The following is an 18068-nucleotide window of genomic DNA, read 5'->3' as shown; positions in this document are numbered from 1 at the left end:
ATTTGTGTCTGTCTTTTACTCCTGTCCCCCTCTCCTGAGATGCTTAGCTGCTGACTTTGTTGTTGCTGGGTAAGCAGCCACTCCTGCAGCTCCCAGGAGGTTGGCCCATCCTCTGATGACTGCTATGCCCAAGGGATTGGGCTGCCAGGCAGTGCATTCCCTTGAACCCTTCCATTTCCTTCTGATGTTTACTTGGCATCCTTCCCAACATGCACATTGTGTGGTATAAACCAGCTGCATGTGTTCTAGCTAAATAAATTCTTCAGATGAAATTCACCACTGAAAGAAATGGATGCTGGTAGATGCATCCCCAGATGATGCAGGTTTCAACCAGAAACATATTGTGTTCTGCTTTTTATCCCTTTTTGTATTTCCTTCCATAGTTTTCATTTTATGCTGAGAAAGTTGTCATTGTTTTGTAGTAAACAGCTTTTCAGGAATTACAAATGTTGCTTTGCCCATTGGAAAGAGGAGACAGATGTTCTGCAGAGTAGGAGAGAGAGAGGAAAATACCCAAGGTTGAATTTTTTTTTTTTTTTCTTTTTTTTTTTTTTTTTTTTGGTAGTTAATAGTTAATTGAAACCTGCAAGAGAGGAAGTGTTAAACATTACTTCACCTCAATCATCCTTGCTAAGTATGATGATCACAAGAAAGAGATCCTTAATATCCCTGTTACACATGGAACATTTTATTAACTTAGAAAGGCACTCGGGGTTGTCTTTTTTTTTTTTTTTCCTGGAGGAAATAGTAAAATTTGACAGGTAATTTTGTAAATGAAGACAGTAAACAGCTGTTGAAGATGATAATGTCTGAGTGGTTTTGTTGTTTCTATGAAAACTTAGTTACACTCATTTTAGATTAATTTTTCATTGTCTTCTGTTAAATGAGAACTGCGTACCCGGCTGCTTCAAATGGAACCTTGATTGCTTTCCATCTACTGCCAAAACCATAAAAGACCAAAAACAATCAAATGCATAAAAACATTTATGAGAAGTAATACAATAAATTCGTACTATAGCCTATTTTAATTTGATAAATTAAAGTTGTTTGCATTCATGTGTGAGAGGAGCATAAATATTAGACATTTAAATTCAACACTGTGTTAAAAAGCAGCAAAAGCAATTCTGGCTGCTACCAGGAGCTCTTGGTGTGGTGTTACGCAATTCCCCAGGAGACTGAGATACAATGGGGGAGAACTTTGTGGGGTAGAGATGATGGTTGGACTCCCAGGGGTCTTTTCCAATCTGAAATATTCTATGAATGTAGGAAAATTTTTTTACTGTAAGGGTGACGGAGCCCTGGAACAGGCTGCCCAGGGGGATTGTGGAGTCTCCTTCACTGGAGACATTCAAAACCCGCCTGGACACGTTCCTATGCGATGTACTCTAGGTGGCCCTGCTCTGGCAGGGGGGGTTGGACTAGATGATCTTTCGAGGTCCCTTCCGACCTCTAGGATTCTATGATTCTATGAAAAATAAAAAATTAAAATGAAGTGTGCTCATGGAGAAGAAAGTAGAGAGGTAGTCTTGCAGCAAAGCCACAAAAGAGTGATTTAGAAGACAGAGCTTCAGATTGCACATCAGTCACAGATTTTCTGTATTACCTTTGTCAGTGCCGCTTGGGAGTGTGGAAGAAAGGAGTAACCCTTGCCATCCAGGGACTGAAATGGGGGCTAGGTCCAGTTTCTAACTGCTGCAGATGTTTGGTGTAATCTGGAACAAGTCACTCTGTTTGAGACTGATTTTTTAATTTCTCAAATGGAACTAATAAACATCCTTTCACTCTTTTTCTGGTTTGTTTTGTCTGTGTGGGCCACAAGGTCTTCTGGTGTGGGAAACCACCTACTATGGAATATACCAATGAGAGTGTGCCAGCACTCAGTGGAATACTGTAAAAAGCAAGAAAGAATAGTTGCAGAGTCTCAGCCATAATTCAGTCCTGCTGTGAAATATGTTAGAGGCATTTAAAGCTTCTTCTGGCTCTCTACATATGGATGATTTCACCCAAGATGAATATTGCTTTGGGTCTGAGGAAGTGCTCAGGATCTATTGTTTGAGAGTTCACAGAACCATCAGGAAGGCATGAATGAAGGTCATTTGTTTTGTTTGTTAGATCATATACTTAATAGCACTTGAGTCTCCTCCTGACCTTTTACATAATTTTCTTTTGGCATAAATGTTAGGAAATGCAGCCAGGAATGAAAATATTGATAAATACATTGCCAGGATTTAAACTGTAACTTAAGCTTTCTGGTGAACAGCGATTTAGGCAGCCTTAATAATTTTTGAAACATTTCTCATCACCCAGTCCTTCATTTAAATAGTTCTGAAAATGTTTCAAAATACACATCGATTTTCCTGGGTAAGGCTTCCTACCCAGAAAAGCATTATTCAGAAAGGGAAATCACAGCCTTTTTAACAAATTGGCACCTTAAAGTTCACTGCAGAATCATTTTTTATAGCTTCTTCCCTCCAAAAACTTCAACTCAAATGTACCAATATGTTTTTAAGGAGCTCCTGGTTTTCTCCTGGTGAACCCAATCTCTTGACAGGCTTAATACAAGGACAGGCAAGAAAAAGGATTGGGGTGAGACCCTACAGTTGATCCATGAACCTAGGAAAGGCTTTGCCACACACTTTTAAATCTAAACCACATGGTGCTTCTGGAAGCATCATCCATCCAGCTGAGGGAGCTGCCTGCTGCTTATCCAGGGCCACTTACCAGGGTTTGGGAGTGGGGAGAGGCAAAGGGGCAGCAAGTCAACAAGGAGAAATTCTCTGTAAATCCAAGAGCTGAGCCGAATCCCCTTTGGCAATGTTCCCCTGTGTGGAAAGGGCCAAGGTTGGGTGGTTAAATATCATAGGAGGTTGATGGTTGATCGTTGATCTTGGCTAAGGATAATGTAAATCTAATGTGTGGCTTGAGAAGGGGGAAGGGAGGGAGGTGTAATTTAAGCTGCATAAGTTCAGCCTGGTTTCTTGGATCTCTCTTACTTCCCACTGTATATGTATGTATACACACATGTATGCACAACATTTAATTCACAGGTTTGATGTTCTTAGTTCTCTGGCTTGTCACACATGTTTTTGTGCTTGCCAGTGAATTATAGTAATTCCAGAAACCCTTTTTTTATCTGCTGGCATAGGTAAAACATGGAAATAGTGTACAATATTTTAATACTGACAGCTAAGGTAGTGTCTCCTTTTCCCTTTCTCTGTCCCTTTCACAAAGATATTTTCATTCTGTGAGCCAGATTATCAGCAAGAGAAATTGAAAAAAAGTCCACTCATATCATGAAATAATGTCAGTTTACACATGACATCTTCTGAGGATGAAGAGACAATCTCTGAAAGCCTAGAGCACCTCTTCCTTCCCAAAATTGCCTTAGATACATTTTCTTTCTTTTTATTTGAATATTTGGAGCTCAGTATTCATGCTAAACCCTTTTTCTATGTTCAAAATGCTCCATCTGTTTTGGGAAACCCTTTAAATTAGTCATAAAGGCCAAGTCTCTTTATAGAAAGAACTGGATAGCACAGACATCCTATCTGCAAAAATAAAAGCCAACTTCCCAGTGAAATGTAATTTTTGGAAGAATTGGCAATGGTGCTGAAAATTATTAAGAAAATATTTGCTCATTTTCAGAAATCTTTCAGATTGAATGTCGTGTAGATGAGAGCAGGTTTAGAGTGTATAACAGGCTCTGAAGCTCATCCCATCCAGAATACATTAACCTGTTTCTTTTTGGTACAAAATGTATATTCTGCAGTCAGCAACAGGAGGATATTTGCAGAGATTTATAGCCCAAATTTGACAGTTCTGTATGTACTCTGCTGGTTTAGCACTGCTCCCTGACCAGAACAGCAGGGTTGAACCCCCCTGGATGTCAGATGGCTCTACAGAGATTTTATCTCTGAATTAGCTGGAATTTAAAATTTGTGGAAGTGAAAGTTTTTGTTCAGGGATTTTAGCATGGATTCCATTTAACCAATAACACCTGTGCTTCTGTTGTGAAATTCAAGACACTGTATTGATCAGGGTATTTCAGGTCACCTGAATGATTCAGGTCACTTCAGCTACAACTGTTTTCTTCTTTTGTGACCCAAAAAATTTGGGCACAAACATATTTACTTTCCATGGCCAAGCATGAACCATTGCTCAGTTGTGTGCATTCCTGAAATCTCTGTCTGTTGAAATAATCCCTAAGCAAAGAAAGGATTACGGTTTGTTATCCAATCCTTCGCAGCCTCTTTTTGAAAACTGCCAAGTGATGCTAAAGGATACGTCTTGTCCCAGGTGGGGGTTATAACAAAGGTGCAGAACTCAGGAGAATCAGACTGTGACCCCAAATCATTGAATTATAGGGAGCAAAGGGACAGCAAAAGGAAACCCCATCCCATAGGCAGTGCAGCCAGGTCTGGGAGTAGGGCATTACAGTTGGTGGAATATTCAGTAGTAGCCTATGAACAGCTCCCTGGTGGAAAAGGTCATCTCTTGGTTTGCTTTGGGCATCAGAAAATACTTTGAAATTGCCCTGCCTTCTGTAAGCTGACAGTGCTGCTGGAGAGAGTGCCTGAGGGTACAAGAGAGGTGACAATGGAACAGTGGCCCCAGTCCCATCAGAATCAGAAGTAGGACACAGATTGACTGCAGTGGAAGTAAGGTCAGGACCAGAGTGTTGCATGGAATGTGTTTCAGTGTTATCATCAGACTGATGTTTCAGACACAGGAGAATGGGTAATAGTATTCACTGCACAGCTTCAAGAGTTTTGAGAGATGTTGACACAAATTTTAAGAGATCATTTCCTGCATGCTATGGTTTCTGTATTTAAAGAAAAAGTGCTGCGTGCTGAAGGGAATAATAATAATGTGTCTGTGATTCATTCCTTTTATAATCTTGTTCTGAAGGGGATGCATCTGACAGTTTGTTACCCCAGGAAAACTAAACCAGATAAGGATCTGTATCTGGGAAGAGGCCAGAAGGGGTCTTTATATTTGTGCTGTTCATTTCCAGGGCCACCCAGTCTAGTTGGTTGTCATCTATCCCCTTTTTTAACTGTTTTTTTTTTTTGCTTGGTTGGTTAGTTTTGGGTTGGTTTTTTTTTTTCATACTGCTCCTGCAATCCTGCTTTATCAAATAAGAATCCATGACAGTGTTCTTGCATGTTCCCTGCATTTTCCCATTGGCAGTAGAGGTGAGAGCACAGCACAGCTTGGGCTGATGGATGTCTAATGGTTGTCTTTAAGAATTGCCTCTAAACTGACAATCACCCAGCTATGGAGTCTGTTCTGCTGGTGTTCTCATACAGGAGCAATTAACAAGTGTAAGAAGATTTCTTAACATACAAAGGGGTCAATGCAATTGAATTACCCCAGTTGAGCAGCATGGTGAGGAGCTCCTGGGGTCCAGCTGAGCACTGGTAGTTCAGCAATCCACAGTAACATGGTTGGTTGTACTCCCAGAGGACATGTCCTCTGACTGGGGACACACACAGAGGGATGTAGGCAATTCTTTGAAAATAAACTCCCCCTTTAGAAACTGGCAAAGAACCTAAGCATGTGATGCTCTCAAATCTCATCAAGCTTCATTACCTCCTGCAAGTACCTGCCAGGAAACAAGGAATGTAAATCTGCTAATGTGCACTCCTGTGAGGATTTCCCTCTAGGGTTGAATTTCAACTCTTTCCTGTTCCATTTTAGCTTAGAAATTTTAGTTTTGACTGACTTACCTACTGATTAGATTGAAGCAGCTGAAGGAAGCCTCTCTGTGATTCAGGAGTGAATCAGCACCTTGTCTGCAGTCAGACTCATGGAGTTCAGCTCTGATATGTGGCTTTGGGTAGGACAAATTCATCCAGTAGTGAATTGTACTCCGTGTCAATGCACATTGATTTCCACTATTTCTTCCCATACATCCCAAACAGTTATTTCAGACCTGTGCTGCCACCAGCCTGCTGGACAGATTCAGATTCTGTCAGATAACAGTGTTGTCACAGATGCCTTATCTTAAACTTGTGTGATCCTCCTGAGCATGATTGTTCCTTCTTGGTGCTCTTTCTCATGTCATTGGGCATAGCAGCACCCTAATCCTGGCTGGATTTACTACGGGTGCAGATGAGCTTCTGCTGTTGACTTCATTTCTTCTTTGCATTTCTTCAAAGCTGGACTTCCAGCACTCTTATTCCACCCATCTGATCAAGCAAAGTATGAAAGCTCAGCACAGATCAGGTGGGGTGAATAATATCATTAAAGATTTCAATAACAAAGGGAAGGGGAAGGTTTGTACTTTGGAATCTTTCTTTCTTCTTTTGTCAGTGTCCCCTAAATGTCATTTGTATAATTGCAGAGAAACCTATTGTGATTCACCTAGTGCAGAAAGGCAAGGAAAGGAGGTGTGAAAAGGCAGTTATGATTGCTGGGGAAAAAATTGCAGTAGGTGTTCAAATCTTTGCTTTGGGCTGTAAGACAAATGTACAACTATATGATGCATAGAGAAATTCTGTGCTAGACTCTTATTACTTTCTGCAATAAAAACCTCACAGTTATTTAAAGGGTATTCTGATACCATGCAGCCTGACATCCATCCCACTCCTACACTCCTCCTGGGGCTCAAGTTAGGATGAAACTTTTTTCCTCACAATGGAAAGTCACCTCTCTAAGACATGACATCTCACCAAAGCCTCACCCAAATCTTTCCTTGCTTTGAATCAGGAACTGATTTAGGGAATTTGAAACTGAGATTTCCCAGCAGAGCAGTCATAGATATTTTCTAATTGAGGTGTTGTAGGAAAAAAAAACCAACCAGATTTGGACAGAACCAGAGCTGCTGGTTCATCACATCAAATCTGCTGTTGGAGTTTTTGGGGAAGTGCTTTGTCAGTCTAGAAGGCACTTGCCTTTCTCACAGGCCATTTAACATTAGGATTGTGTCTCCTTCATTTGTCTTCTTGAAATATTGAGGACACATTGCTCTTTGTGTGCCTGACAGTCAGACAGGAACATCTGCACTCTGCCTGAAACTGATGGCTACTATCAACCCTTAGAAGGAACATTTCAGCTGCAAACACAAACATTCAGGCATTGTCCAATGCAAACTTCACAAAGTAGTTGGCATCTCCTAAGAACTTTGATGAACATTCCACTTAAAGACAGGTTTTTTACTCCAGCAAATATCTACTGTATTTTCCTGCTTTTTTATTCTATTAAGCGGAAGTGTCAGATGAGACTGCTAAGAAACAAAGATCCAGGACTTCTTTTTTCCTGAGTCTAGATCTGAAGTGTCCAGCCTGCTGCTGACATTGTCTTTGTAATTTATGATGGGAATTATTTATTATTTAAGTGAATTTTTTTTTTTTCTTTTTTTTTACTCCAGCCTAACACTGAACTTCTTTTACCCCATAACTTACTTTTGGGGTCCAAAGTAAAATATTTTTGTTGTGAAAATTACAACTTGCTTGAGGAAAGCAGAGCATTAAAAAAATAAACACTTTTTTGATACGCAGTTTGATGATTGCAGTTGCAGCACAATATTATAATGTAGCCATGGGGGAGAAGTCAATGATAAAAATATACAGTATCCCTCAATACAGTGGATATAAGGAGAAAGAAACATAAATATTCAGAAGTGAAAGGGTAAACTTGATAGGGAGATGCTGAATTATGCAGAAATCCAAACTTAGATAGTTGGTGTAATCTCAAATCTATCAGCCTTGACAGTATCCTTTTAAATGACTCCTTAAGAATGTTAATTGCAGATCATAAGCACTTCAGCAATGACATTTCTGCCACTGAATGTCATAGGGACATTTTTCCTTTTATTATCTTTCAACAGGAGAGGTGAACTACAGAAGTTAGACACCAAGTAACTGTATCATGAAATTTATTTACGTCCAATATGTTGGTTCCACTTTTAATAAGCTTCTTTTTAAATTTATAGTGAAGGAAAGCTGTAGATGGTGCTAGGAAGGCAATGTTGTTAAGCCTTGATTTATGAACTGTAAAATAAAGGTTAGGCCAGTTGATGTCCAGAACTACAGATGCTGAAAGCCCTGGGGTCCATGACTTTTGTAAATTTGAATAAGAGCTGGTTTATAACTGCAAGCTGATGAAGTTTGTCACATCCTTTTCTAATTCCCCCAGGATACTCGCTACATCATCTCTATCCATCATACATTTTTTGCTTTAAACACACAGAAAGAAGGGGAAGAGGACAAGAAGATGGCTCCTGCAGCTTCCTCTCCCTCCTTATTGCTTCAGAGGAAGTAAAAATAGAAAGAGAAAATGCTAAACCTTCCTTTTTTAGTTGCTGTCTAATCTGTCTTGCCTGTACTTCAGGAAACTTCCTTCCTGATGATGAGGTGTTTGGATGTTGCTCAGATGTGCTGCTGCACTTTTCCCCAGCTCTTTGATTCATGTCAGTGTGTACCTTACCAGGCACTTCTCTGCCTTTGGGTTGAGTTTTTCACCTTTTGTATCTTTTGATGACAGATTTGGAAAAGTGCATGGATAATGTGCATTGAGGGGTATTAAATGTGTGTCCCTACACATATCTCCTACAGTATCCTACTGCATATCTCAAGTTTTTTTTGTGTGTGTGTGGTTACCATGAAAAGGCCAGTCTGAGGATGCCAAAACAGTCAGGTGGGGGATGGAATTACTGTGAGTAACACTTTCAGAATGTCCCCTTCCCTCCTGTCCTTCACACTTCTCCATGCACAGTCTTGATTTTACAGTGCTGGTCACACTTTTGTACTATAAACTTTCAAGACACTGCAGAAAAGCTATGTCAAGAGATGGTAAAACATTTCTTTGCAAGTGTAACCTGCAAGATCCTACTGCATAGTTACAGACTAGAGAGATTATGGAAGAACAAAGTATTAATACTCAGGATCTTCATGATAACTTTGGATGTACATATCCAGAGTGGACCAGGCCTTATTATCCAGGAGAGTGTCCTGAAGTGTAAATATACCTGCCAGTAATCAGCAGATCCCAACTAGACCACTGTGTAATATACCTGCCAGTAATCAGTAGATCCCAATTAGACCACTGTGTCTGATTCTGCTTTCCTGTCAGTTTGCACCTATTACATTCCCATTTGTCTGGATTTTCAGCTAAGCTCAATATTCATCCTGATGTTACTATTCAGGCTATTTTTCTAAAACTTAGACTAGTTTGGGTTTCTGCTTTTCCCTAGTTGTACTTTACTGTGTGAAGACTGTGTGAGCAGCATACAACATCAAAGAGATTTTAAAAGAAAAGGGTGGGATTAAAAGAGTATGTCATATACTCTACATTTACTAATAAAGAGAGTAATGTGGTCTGAGACAGGAGATTGGAGAAAAGGAATATATTCCTGCTGCAGACTGTTCCTTAGTGGTGCTTACAAAAATACATTGACTTTCCACAAATCAAACTACTTCTCTACTTTCCCCAGGCTGATATTCTCTAGCTCTAGATTGTGCACAGAATTATTCTGTTCCCTGCAGCTTTTAGTCTGAGGGACTCCTCACAAACTGAATTTGCTCTGTGGTGAAACTGCAGCTGTTGAGCTTATTTCTCCAAGGACACAGCTCATTTCAACATCTTTTAGTCTCTATCCAGGCAGCTTCTCAGACACATAGGAAAGGTCTTCAGGTGGATTGGATCAACCAGTTGTTGATCATTGCTTCTGATCTGAAAAATTCCTATATGGAAGTAGAGCCTGAAAGAGGAATCTGGCTCTGTCCAACTCATGTGAATTTAGTAAATAGACTGCCTTGTTCTGGTCAGTTCTAGGGGTACTGTTGCTCATAAGTGGAGTAAAACCCATAGGCAGGATATTTTAATCAGAAAATCCATTATGTAGGGTGCTCTTTCAAAGGTGTTCTGTCTCTGCATATGTTTCTCTGGCTGCTCTTAAACTATTCAAGTAAGCAATTAAAAGTGAATCACAGAATGTTCTTTTGTGTATATGGCCTCATCTTCCTGCTTTTAGCAGGCTGAAAGAGCCATGTAATCTAATACTGATGATTGGGATCATTCTGACTTCCTTCCTTGATTTGAAAGCTCTGTGTTTGAAGCGAATCTCTCTGGGAACCTCTGCTCAGGGTCTCCGTTCTAGTGATGTCCCTTGGAAGATTTTCAGTGCTGAAAGATTTGCTGTCCCCAAAAGAGGAAAATACTGCTTACTTACAGTGATTCTGGAGAGATTCCAGTGCTGGATGAATACTAAGTAGAAAATGTCCTTCTGAGAGGCAGGAAGAGATGATGAATCACTGGGTAAGCTTATTTCTTGACCAATCTGCCTATGGATTTTGTTATCTGAAATTATAATGAAAACATTAGCAGACTTATATCTTGAGCAAACTAAATGGGAAATGAAAGAAAGGTGGGAGATGATGTTACCTCAGTACTGGGATTTCCACGTACTGGGATTTGGCACCAGTCTGAGGCAGAGTGTTGCATGCTTCCTCCCTTTGGGAAAAATCAATCTCATCCACCTAGAGCCTGGGATGTGTTAGCAGAGAAGACTAATGAGCCTGCAAGCTTGGCTGCACCATTCAGTGGTGATTAGTGCCTCTAAAAAAATGCTCTGCATAGGAGAAAGAAATGGATGAGTTTTTGTGAGCCCCAGTCATGTCCTTTCAGGCAATTGCTTTCAGCTTTCTGCTTGCCCGAGAGAGGAATGTTTCTGGTTTTCTGTACTCTAATTAGCAACATGACTTTTGCAGTCTGTTGTAGGGTAGGTGGTTAATTCCACTGAGATTGGCATCTGTGGGCAAGGCTCTTAGAGGGAGGTCAGATAGACATCCAATACTTGGGGTTTTTTTGGTTTTTTTTTTGTTCGGTTTGGTTTTTTGGTTGGCTTTTTTGTTGTTTATTTTTGAGATTAGAAAAAAAAACTATTATTCACCATCTTCAACTGGGAAATAAAGACACAGAAAGATCACACCCCGGGCTCGCTGTACCATAGGCCACCCAGAAGGAGTCTTCTGACACTTTGCTATGTGGAATGTGGCTGAACCCAGCTGAGATACTGGGACTTAGGACCAGTGTGATAAAGGTACCTTATTCAGTTGCTTAAAGTAGCACACAGGCACCAGGTTTTTAAAGCTCCATGATGCCTAATTCCTATTGATTTTACTTTAGCTGTAAGGATCTGTATCTTCATGTCTTGCCTGAGGTCATTAAAGGATGCTGTGGAAGAGCTGGGAAGTGAAATGAGATTTCCTGTCTCAGTCCAATATCTTAATCAAAAAGCTATGGTTTATATCACAGTTTATGACAAGAAAGCTAAGAAACCTTATTAACTAATCTAACTGTCATCTGAAGAAATCACACAAAGCATTATATCATCCTTTTGAAGATATACATGTATATTATGTGTTATGTTGCTTAAGGCTTTGCTAAGTTATACCTTGGATATTTTCCTCTGAAGACCTTCATAATACTTCCAGTGTGACAGTTTTTCATTAAATTATGTCTTCCCTATCTGTTAACTGCCAAAACAGATTATCCTTTTCTTTCTTCTCTGCTAGTTTTTGTAGCAAGACCATCCTCTTTTAGGGCACGGCGCTCCAAGGTCCAACCAGGCGTTCCAGGAGTAACTCACAAATAGTGCTCTGAGTCTATTGCTCTCAGGGCTGACCAGCCTGGATCGGTGCTCTTGCTCCAAAAGTGACTACCTTCCTCCCTGCCTTCCTCAGGTGTGAGCTTTATTGGCCCCCTAATCCTGCTCATGCGCAGTAGGGGCCCACCCTAATCAGGCACAGGTGGGCTTAACACAAGGTCATGCCCACTACCTGGCAATTGGTGGCACCTGGTTGCCTCATTTCACTACAAGTTTTTATTGTTTAAAGATGAAATTAAAAAAAAATCGATTAAAAAGATTAGAGATTAAAAGGCTGAGATTAAAAAAAAAAAAAAAAAAAAAAAAAGTGATATGAACTGCATTTTGTCTCCAGTAGTTGTCATTCTTCTGCAATTACCACGTCCTTTCCATGTTTTTTCAAAGGCATTTGAAATAGCTCTTGTTAAGGACCTACTGAAGGAAACTTTATTAAGCATTTGTACTCCATTTTATCAAGTCTTTCAGTAGGGAAATGGATGGCTTGAGGTCCCAGTGATGGATATTACAGCATTTTGTCACAGGTGTCTGATGCAAAGCAACCCAGGTTGCCAGTGACCCACCCCATGTTAGCATTGAGTGCTGTTTGAGAATATTTATGTGACAAGAGCTGCCCACAGAATTTCAGCATCTTTGAAGTCAGCATCAGGTCACCTTCTAATCCCTGTGTTTGTGTTAATTTTTGTTAAACTGCTGTGATTCATCCTAGGGTGAGTCCATTGAAGATGACCCTGTTATCAAAGGTGAAAGGAAAGCATATAGGATAAGCAAGAAAAGAGCAGGAATAGAGGAGTTTATGTCCTGAACTCCATTATAGTCTTTTCTAAGATGGAAAGAGGTGCTGGTGTCTTCATGGGCTGAAGTACAGAGTACTCTGGGGTCCAGTTTGGCCACTGGTTATTGATGTGAGTTTCTCTCTGCACCTGGTAGTAACATACTTCAATACCTTTATTCTAGTGAAGAGTAAGATGTGCAATGGAACTGAGGGATAATGGGGTTTGTACTCTTTTCAGTTTTTTATGTCATTTAGTGAGTGCTGATCTTGCATTAAGATGTCACTGTCAGGCTAGATAGCATTAAAGAAGAAAAGAGTTGCTGGATTTTCAGCAGGTCAAAGTATTCTTGGATGCCTAGGCACTTCCACTAAAAATTTGTTGGAATAAAGAATGGCTAAAAAATGTTTTTAATCTAGGCTTTTTTAGATTTCTCTTTTGAGAGCCACTGTAATAAATTGAAATTATTGATTTTGCCTGAAGCAATCCTAAGATTCGCTCATTTAAGGGTCGAAACTGCTCTGTTACTCAGCCCAATAACCTAACCCTTTGAAATCTCTCATCAGAGGCTCCTGCTCCACACATGTACTCAGGCATTCAACAAAGATTTCTCTCTGTTTATGGATCTTGCATCAGCTGAGATCCCAGCACTGCTTCTCAGAACCATTATCTTCCTGCCTTCTCCCACTGCAGCCTCTCAAAGTCTTTGCAGCATGGGCCAATGGTTCATTTCCTGGGCTCAGCTGCTTCCTGGCCCTGTGTGGCCAGTACTAGCCACACAGGCTTAGCATTGTGCCACCTCTTCCTAGACCTCTGCAGAGAAACATGAAGTGGTTTGCATTCTAGCAGCTGTGGTAGATAATTGTGATAGTTATAGACTATATATAAATATTTTTATAAATATAATTTATAATTTTTATAATATTTTCTTATATAATTTTTATTCCATAAAGATATATATTTTATTATTTTATTATATATAATAAAAATAGCATATAATTTTTATTATATAAACTTTATAGATAAATAGATAAAAATTGTACATATAAACTATAGACAGACATTGTGAGTCTGTCCCTGAGCTTCCATGTGGGCTGTGGGTCTGTGATTCCATCTTTTAAATCTCCTGTTTTGAACAGAGGGGTAAGTGCAGCTTTTGATCAGTGAGTCTTGGGCACTAAAAGTTTGAATTATCAGTAAATAGCTGCAAAGGAATGCTTAGTACCATACTCAAAATATTATGAAATCAAGAAATTTGGTTAAATTTACATTATCTGATACAGAAAAGAGTCTTCTGCCCATATATTTGGTAAGAGCTGGTGACCTCCATGGCAGTTTCTCCCTACATCACTTCTGGTTTGCTTTTTATGCATTTTTCATTATCTTTCCATTAACAGAATATTTCTGTTCCCCCTTTGTTTTCTAAAACTCTGCTCTTCAGAAGCCTTCACACAGCTCCTTCTCCTGGGATAGTAATTTACTGCTAACCTATGCCAGTAGTAAATTACTAATCCCATTACTACCTTGCTGGCTCAACTGCTGTAACCAGTAAGTAGCACTTAATCACTGCCCAGCTGTTCCAGCCATGGAGTAGCTATGAGCTCAGTACTTCACACTTACACCTGTGTGTTCAGACCCAGAACTGGAGTAGCTCTTTAGCAGATCACAGGAAACCCTTACTTCCTTGTGCAAGTGTGTGGTCCAATCCAACCCTGAATGGTTAACATGGTAATAAATTAAAATAAATCCAAGGAGTGAACTGGCCCTGGAGACTTCTCAGTCCAATCAAATTAGACTCACATATCCAACACAGAGCAACCGTCCCTTCATGAAACTTCATTTGTAATCACTACTTGCTGTGTACTTTAGAAAAAGTTTTATAATTACTTGCTGTTCCAGCTGCTGAGCAGTTCTAAAGCTCAGATATTAAGGAATTGCTGGTTCAGTCAGTGAACAAGCTATGAACATTAAACGTGCTTCGTGAGAATTTTTTTTCCTGGCCATTACCCATCTCTGAAGGCAGATTTTTTTTTCAAGTGGATGCTTTCCCAGCTGTTGATCATCTCTGTGTTTCTTCTATTTAAAGAGAGAGGGAGGAAACTGATGATGGTGTGATACTGTAAAGGGCTTTATCTCTGTGAGGGTGGTGGGAGCATTTACTCACAAATGCAACCACTGAAATAATCACAGAGATCATCCTGAAATAGTGCCAATAAAAAGTTCATCTTGCACTGTGCATGGTTTTGGATTTTTGTATTTTACAGAAGAAATATTTTAGCTGTGTTTTACAGAATTCTGTTAAAGAATTTTGGTACCTTTTTTCTTATCTCTTTACCCCTACAGCTTGATACCTTGGGAAAAAGCAACCTGTCTTTGTCATGGCTCAGGGAGATACTTGCCTGATGTAGCTCAGTGAGAACTGGAAATCCAGCTTCCCACCAGTGTTTTGGGGCTTTTGTTGTAAAGCTGCACATTCCACATCAGCTCAGAGGCTGCTTAGAGAAGTGTAGATTTCTTGATCAGGAAAATTTTCATGGTATATATTGTCTGTTACAACAGCTCTGATGTGTGCAAAAATTTATTCTCTATTTAGTGTAAGTGAAGGCACTGAGAGAGTCAATCACATGTAAAAAAGTTTTTCTCTGTCAGTTACTAAGCATCAGCTCTAGAAATGGTGAAAAGATGGCATTTCAGGTGTCATTAATCCAAGGGATAATGGTGCCTTTAACAGCTAAATGAACTCTGTAGCTCAGGTGATTCAGGTATCTTTGCATATAATCATGCTGCCAAATAAATTCCAAAGTTCAATCCATTTTGAGATGTCCCAGGAGAGAGTAAACTCCAGTTATCACAGCTCCCTTGTATTTACAGGCTGTAAGATTTACTTAGTGGGAACTCTCCTAATGGGTATAGGCTGACTTAAGTTATGAATTGCTAAACCCATCCATCTATCACATTACTACCCAAAATCACTCTTTAATGCATGGAGGAAGTATAAAGCTATTGCAAAAGTGTTACTATCTCTCTCTTTTCACACAGCAAGGAAACAGAAAAGAAATAAATTTAAAGCGATAGGCAGTATTAAGACTTTTCAGAGTAAGCCATCCAAATGAAAACCCATAACAAAAATAATAATTATCAAGGGAATATACTTGCTTTCAAAGTAATCATGCAAAGTAGAGCACAGACTATCTCTTCAGTAATAAAAAATGGTGATTTCTGTTCAGAGGTAAAAAGACTGTCTGGCCCTTCAGAATATAAGTGCTCTGTACATGATCAGTTCTTGATGGATTTTCTCAGAAATGGGCATTTATGTAATGTACATAGAAAAGGGGAAAAATTGAAGCTGTTATGTGATGAATGCATCCAGAGGTGTGATGCAGCTGGGCTTGGGTTACTGAAGCTAGGAAGATGCCTGTCTTTCTTGTCATTTTAAAATTATTGCAGTGTAGGGTTAGGCAGAAGTAATATTCTGTGAAATATTAAGACTTTCTACGCTGTGAAAAGGCATCGGGAAAGTTCCAGAAAAGTTAATGTTTAATTTCTCATGCAAAAAATTTGTACATTAAAAAAAAAAAAAAAAAAAAAAGCTAGCAGGGAGCCCAGCAAATTTCTTTTATTCTTATGTAGTTAAAGAAATTTAAATGATGTAGTTAAAGAAATGTGAGGGGGAAAAATCAGCATGTCTTTTTATATGTTATTGAAACTATCTTGTGCCTCCTGACTTGATAGTAAATTTTTCCTGCCACAGCTTTTTTCTTTGTATTTGATCTTGGCTGTCTGGGTTTTTAATTTCCAGAGTGTACATCTAATTTTTAACTAATTTTATCATTTTTCATTTTAGTCATGTTAATTTTTGAATGATATGCAGCTTATGTAAACTTCAGTCACACAGAATTTCTTTGCTAAGGATTTATGTGATTTTGATGGTGAACATACCCAATGAATCTTGGTTTTCTTTTTGTGCTGTGCTAATTCTGGTATCTTCAGTCTTCATGAGCTGCACTGGACTTATCTTAGGTTGATTGGGGTCAAATCCAACTTGCAGTAGGGTTAAGTCATACTTGCAAAATCATAAAAAGCATGTAATGGAATAAGTATGTTTTGCTTTCATCAGATACAATTTCTTGGATTTTATCCCTCTGTACAGTGTTCATAGTAAGAGCAGGTTGACCCGTTTTGAATAATTCCAGTTCATACACTCTGAAGTTGTGGACTAGAAAAGGCCCTTGTGTTATATCTGCATATAAATAGCTGCATTTTCCAGTAGCTAATACAATTCACTTCATTTCCTTCTTCTGTGCAAGTAATAGCTCTTCCCTTTCCCTGTTTTCCTCTTTTCAGAAGTAACAGTTTATTCAATGAGGTCGTGCAGATGAACTTTGAGATAGCCAGTTTCAGCAGCCTGTCTGGAACTCAGCCCATCACCTGGCAGGTGGAATACCCTCGGAAGGGGACAACAGACATAACCTTGTCTGAAATCTTCATCTGCCAGAAGGATCTTGTTGGAATTGTTCCATTGGCAATGGTAAGAAACTCTCTCAGCATGTTGCTCCATCCCATCTGTATGTGTTCTAAGAAAATGTATATCAGGTCTCAGACTTTTCCGGGAGTCTTCTCTGTCCTGTCCCCCTGCTTTATAGCTGCACAGGACTGCTTCCTAAAATCAGGGGGTTGTGTACTGGGCTGGACACATCACACAAGTTCACTTTTTATAAACTTAACAAAGAAAAAGAGATGCTTTAAAAATCTCTGTCAGACTTTAATCCTGAATTTCTGTTGTGCATGGTTCCCTCCAGGCAAGCAGCTGGTAACACAGAGCCAAGTGCATTTACCCTCCTGTTTCTAATTGCATGGCTGGAACCTGCAAGCTGTACAGAAGCTTCTGAGGGCCTTGGGCACCTTCTGCTAAGTTGCTTGATCCTTAGTAGACTGATTCTGATACATGAATTCATATCTGATTTCACTGATACTGATACTGACTGTTACTCTGGAAGTAACTGATGCTGATTCAGTATACTGGATTCACTGGCTGTTTCTCTGACTGTGCAAGAACCTAGGGTTTCAAGGAAGAAACAGAAAATAATAATAGCCTCAATAATATATTTTAAAAATGAAGCATAGCCTTTGTGTGGAAAATTACTTGGGTTAAAATCTCCTTGCTCTGCTTAGTGTTGTAGCAACAGTTTTGGGCTACCTGCCTCTCTGTGAAACCAAACCCATTGCCTGTCTTGCCAAGACTCACAGAATTCTCCAATGGGATTTGTGGAAGCAGCATCTCCTCTTCCTTTGGCCCAGTGAAATGGCATCTACTTCTGCATAGCAGGGCTGGGACAGTGGGAGCACTGAGATGTAGGAGTTAGGGCCCCCTCTGAGTGAATAACCTAGGATCAAATTACAGCAATCAAGCAATCAAAAAATGTCACTGGAGTCTCTAGCATCTCAGGTGCACTGTTTTTAGGTGGTCATTTTATTTTTGGGGGGATTTAGGTACATGCTGAGAACTTTTTCCATCCTCACAGATGAAGCAGTTACTGAGCATTTACTTTTAGAGTCCTGCCAAACCTCAGGGAGGGGAGGAAAAAGCTGCCAGCTGCCTAGAACAGGACCAAAGGTCTATTAATAGAGGATCCACACCTGTAACTCTTACTCAATGTTAGAGCTCAGAATTTGGAAGAAGAGTTGGA

The 18068-nt window shown here is 39.6% G+C and overlaps 1 protein-coding gene across 2 annotated transcripts in view; it reads left to right on the top strand.

The window, feature by feature from the left end:
- Window positions 1–18068, top strand: part of TMEM132C (transmembrane protein 132C) — a 180917-nt gene that overhangs the window by 118273 nt on the left and 44576 nt on the right. For both annotated transcript variants that reach the window (XM_071763112.1, XM_071763113.1), the window contains one exon: window positions 16726–16909. In XM_071763112.1, coding sequence (XP_071619213.1) covers window positions 16726–16909 — 184 coding nt within the window. The remainder of the gene's footprint in view (window positions 1–16725; window positions 16910–18068) is intronic.

This window comes from Heliangelus exortis, chromosome 19 (genome assembly GCF_036169615.1).
Source record: "Heliangelus exortis chromosome 19, bHelExo1.hap1, whole genome shotgun sequence".
Taxonomy (NCBI): domain Eukaryota; kingdom Metazoa; phylum Chordata; class Aves; order Apodiformes; family Trochilidae; genus Heliangelus; species Heliangelus exortis.
The sequence above is the reverse complement of the archived record's forward strand: the minus strand, read 5'-3'. Positions and strand labels throughout refer to the sequence as shown.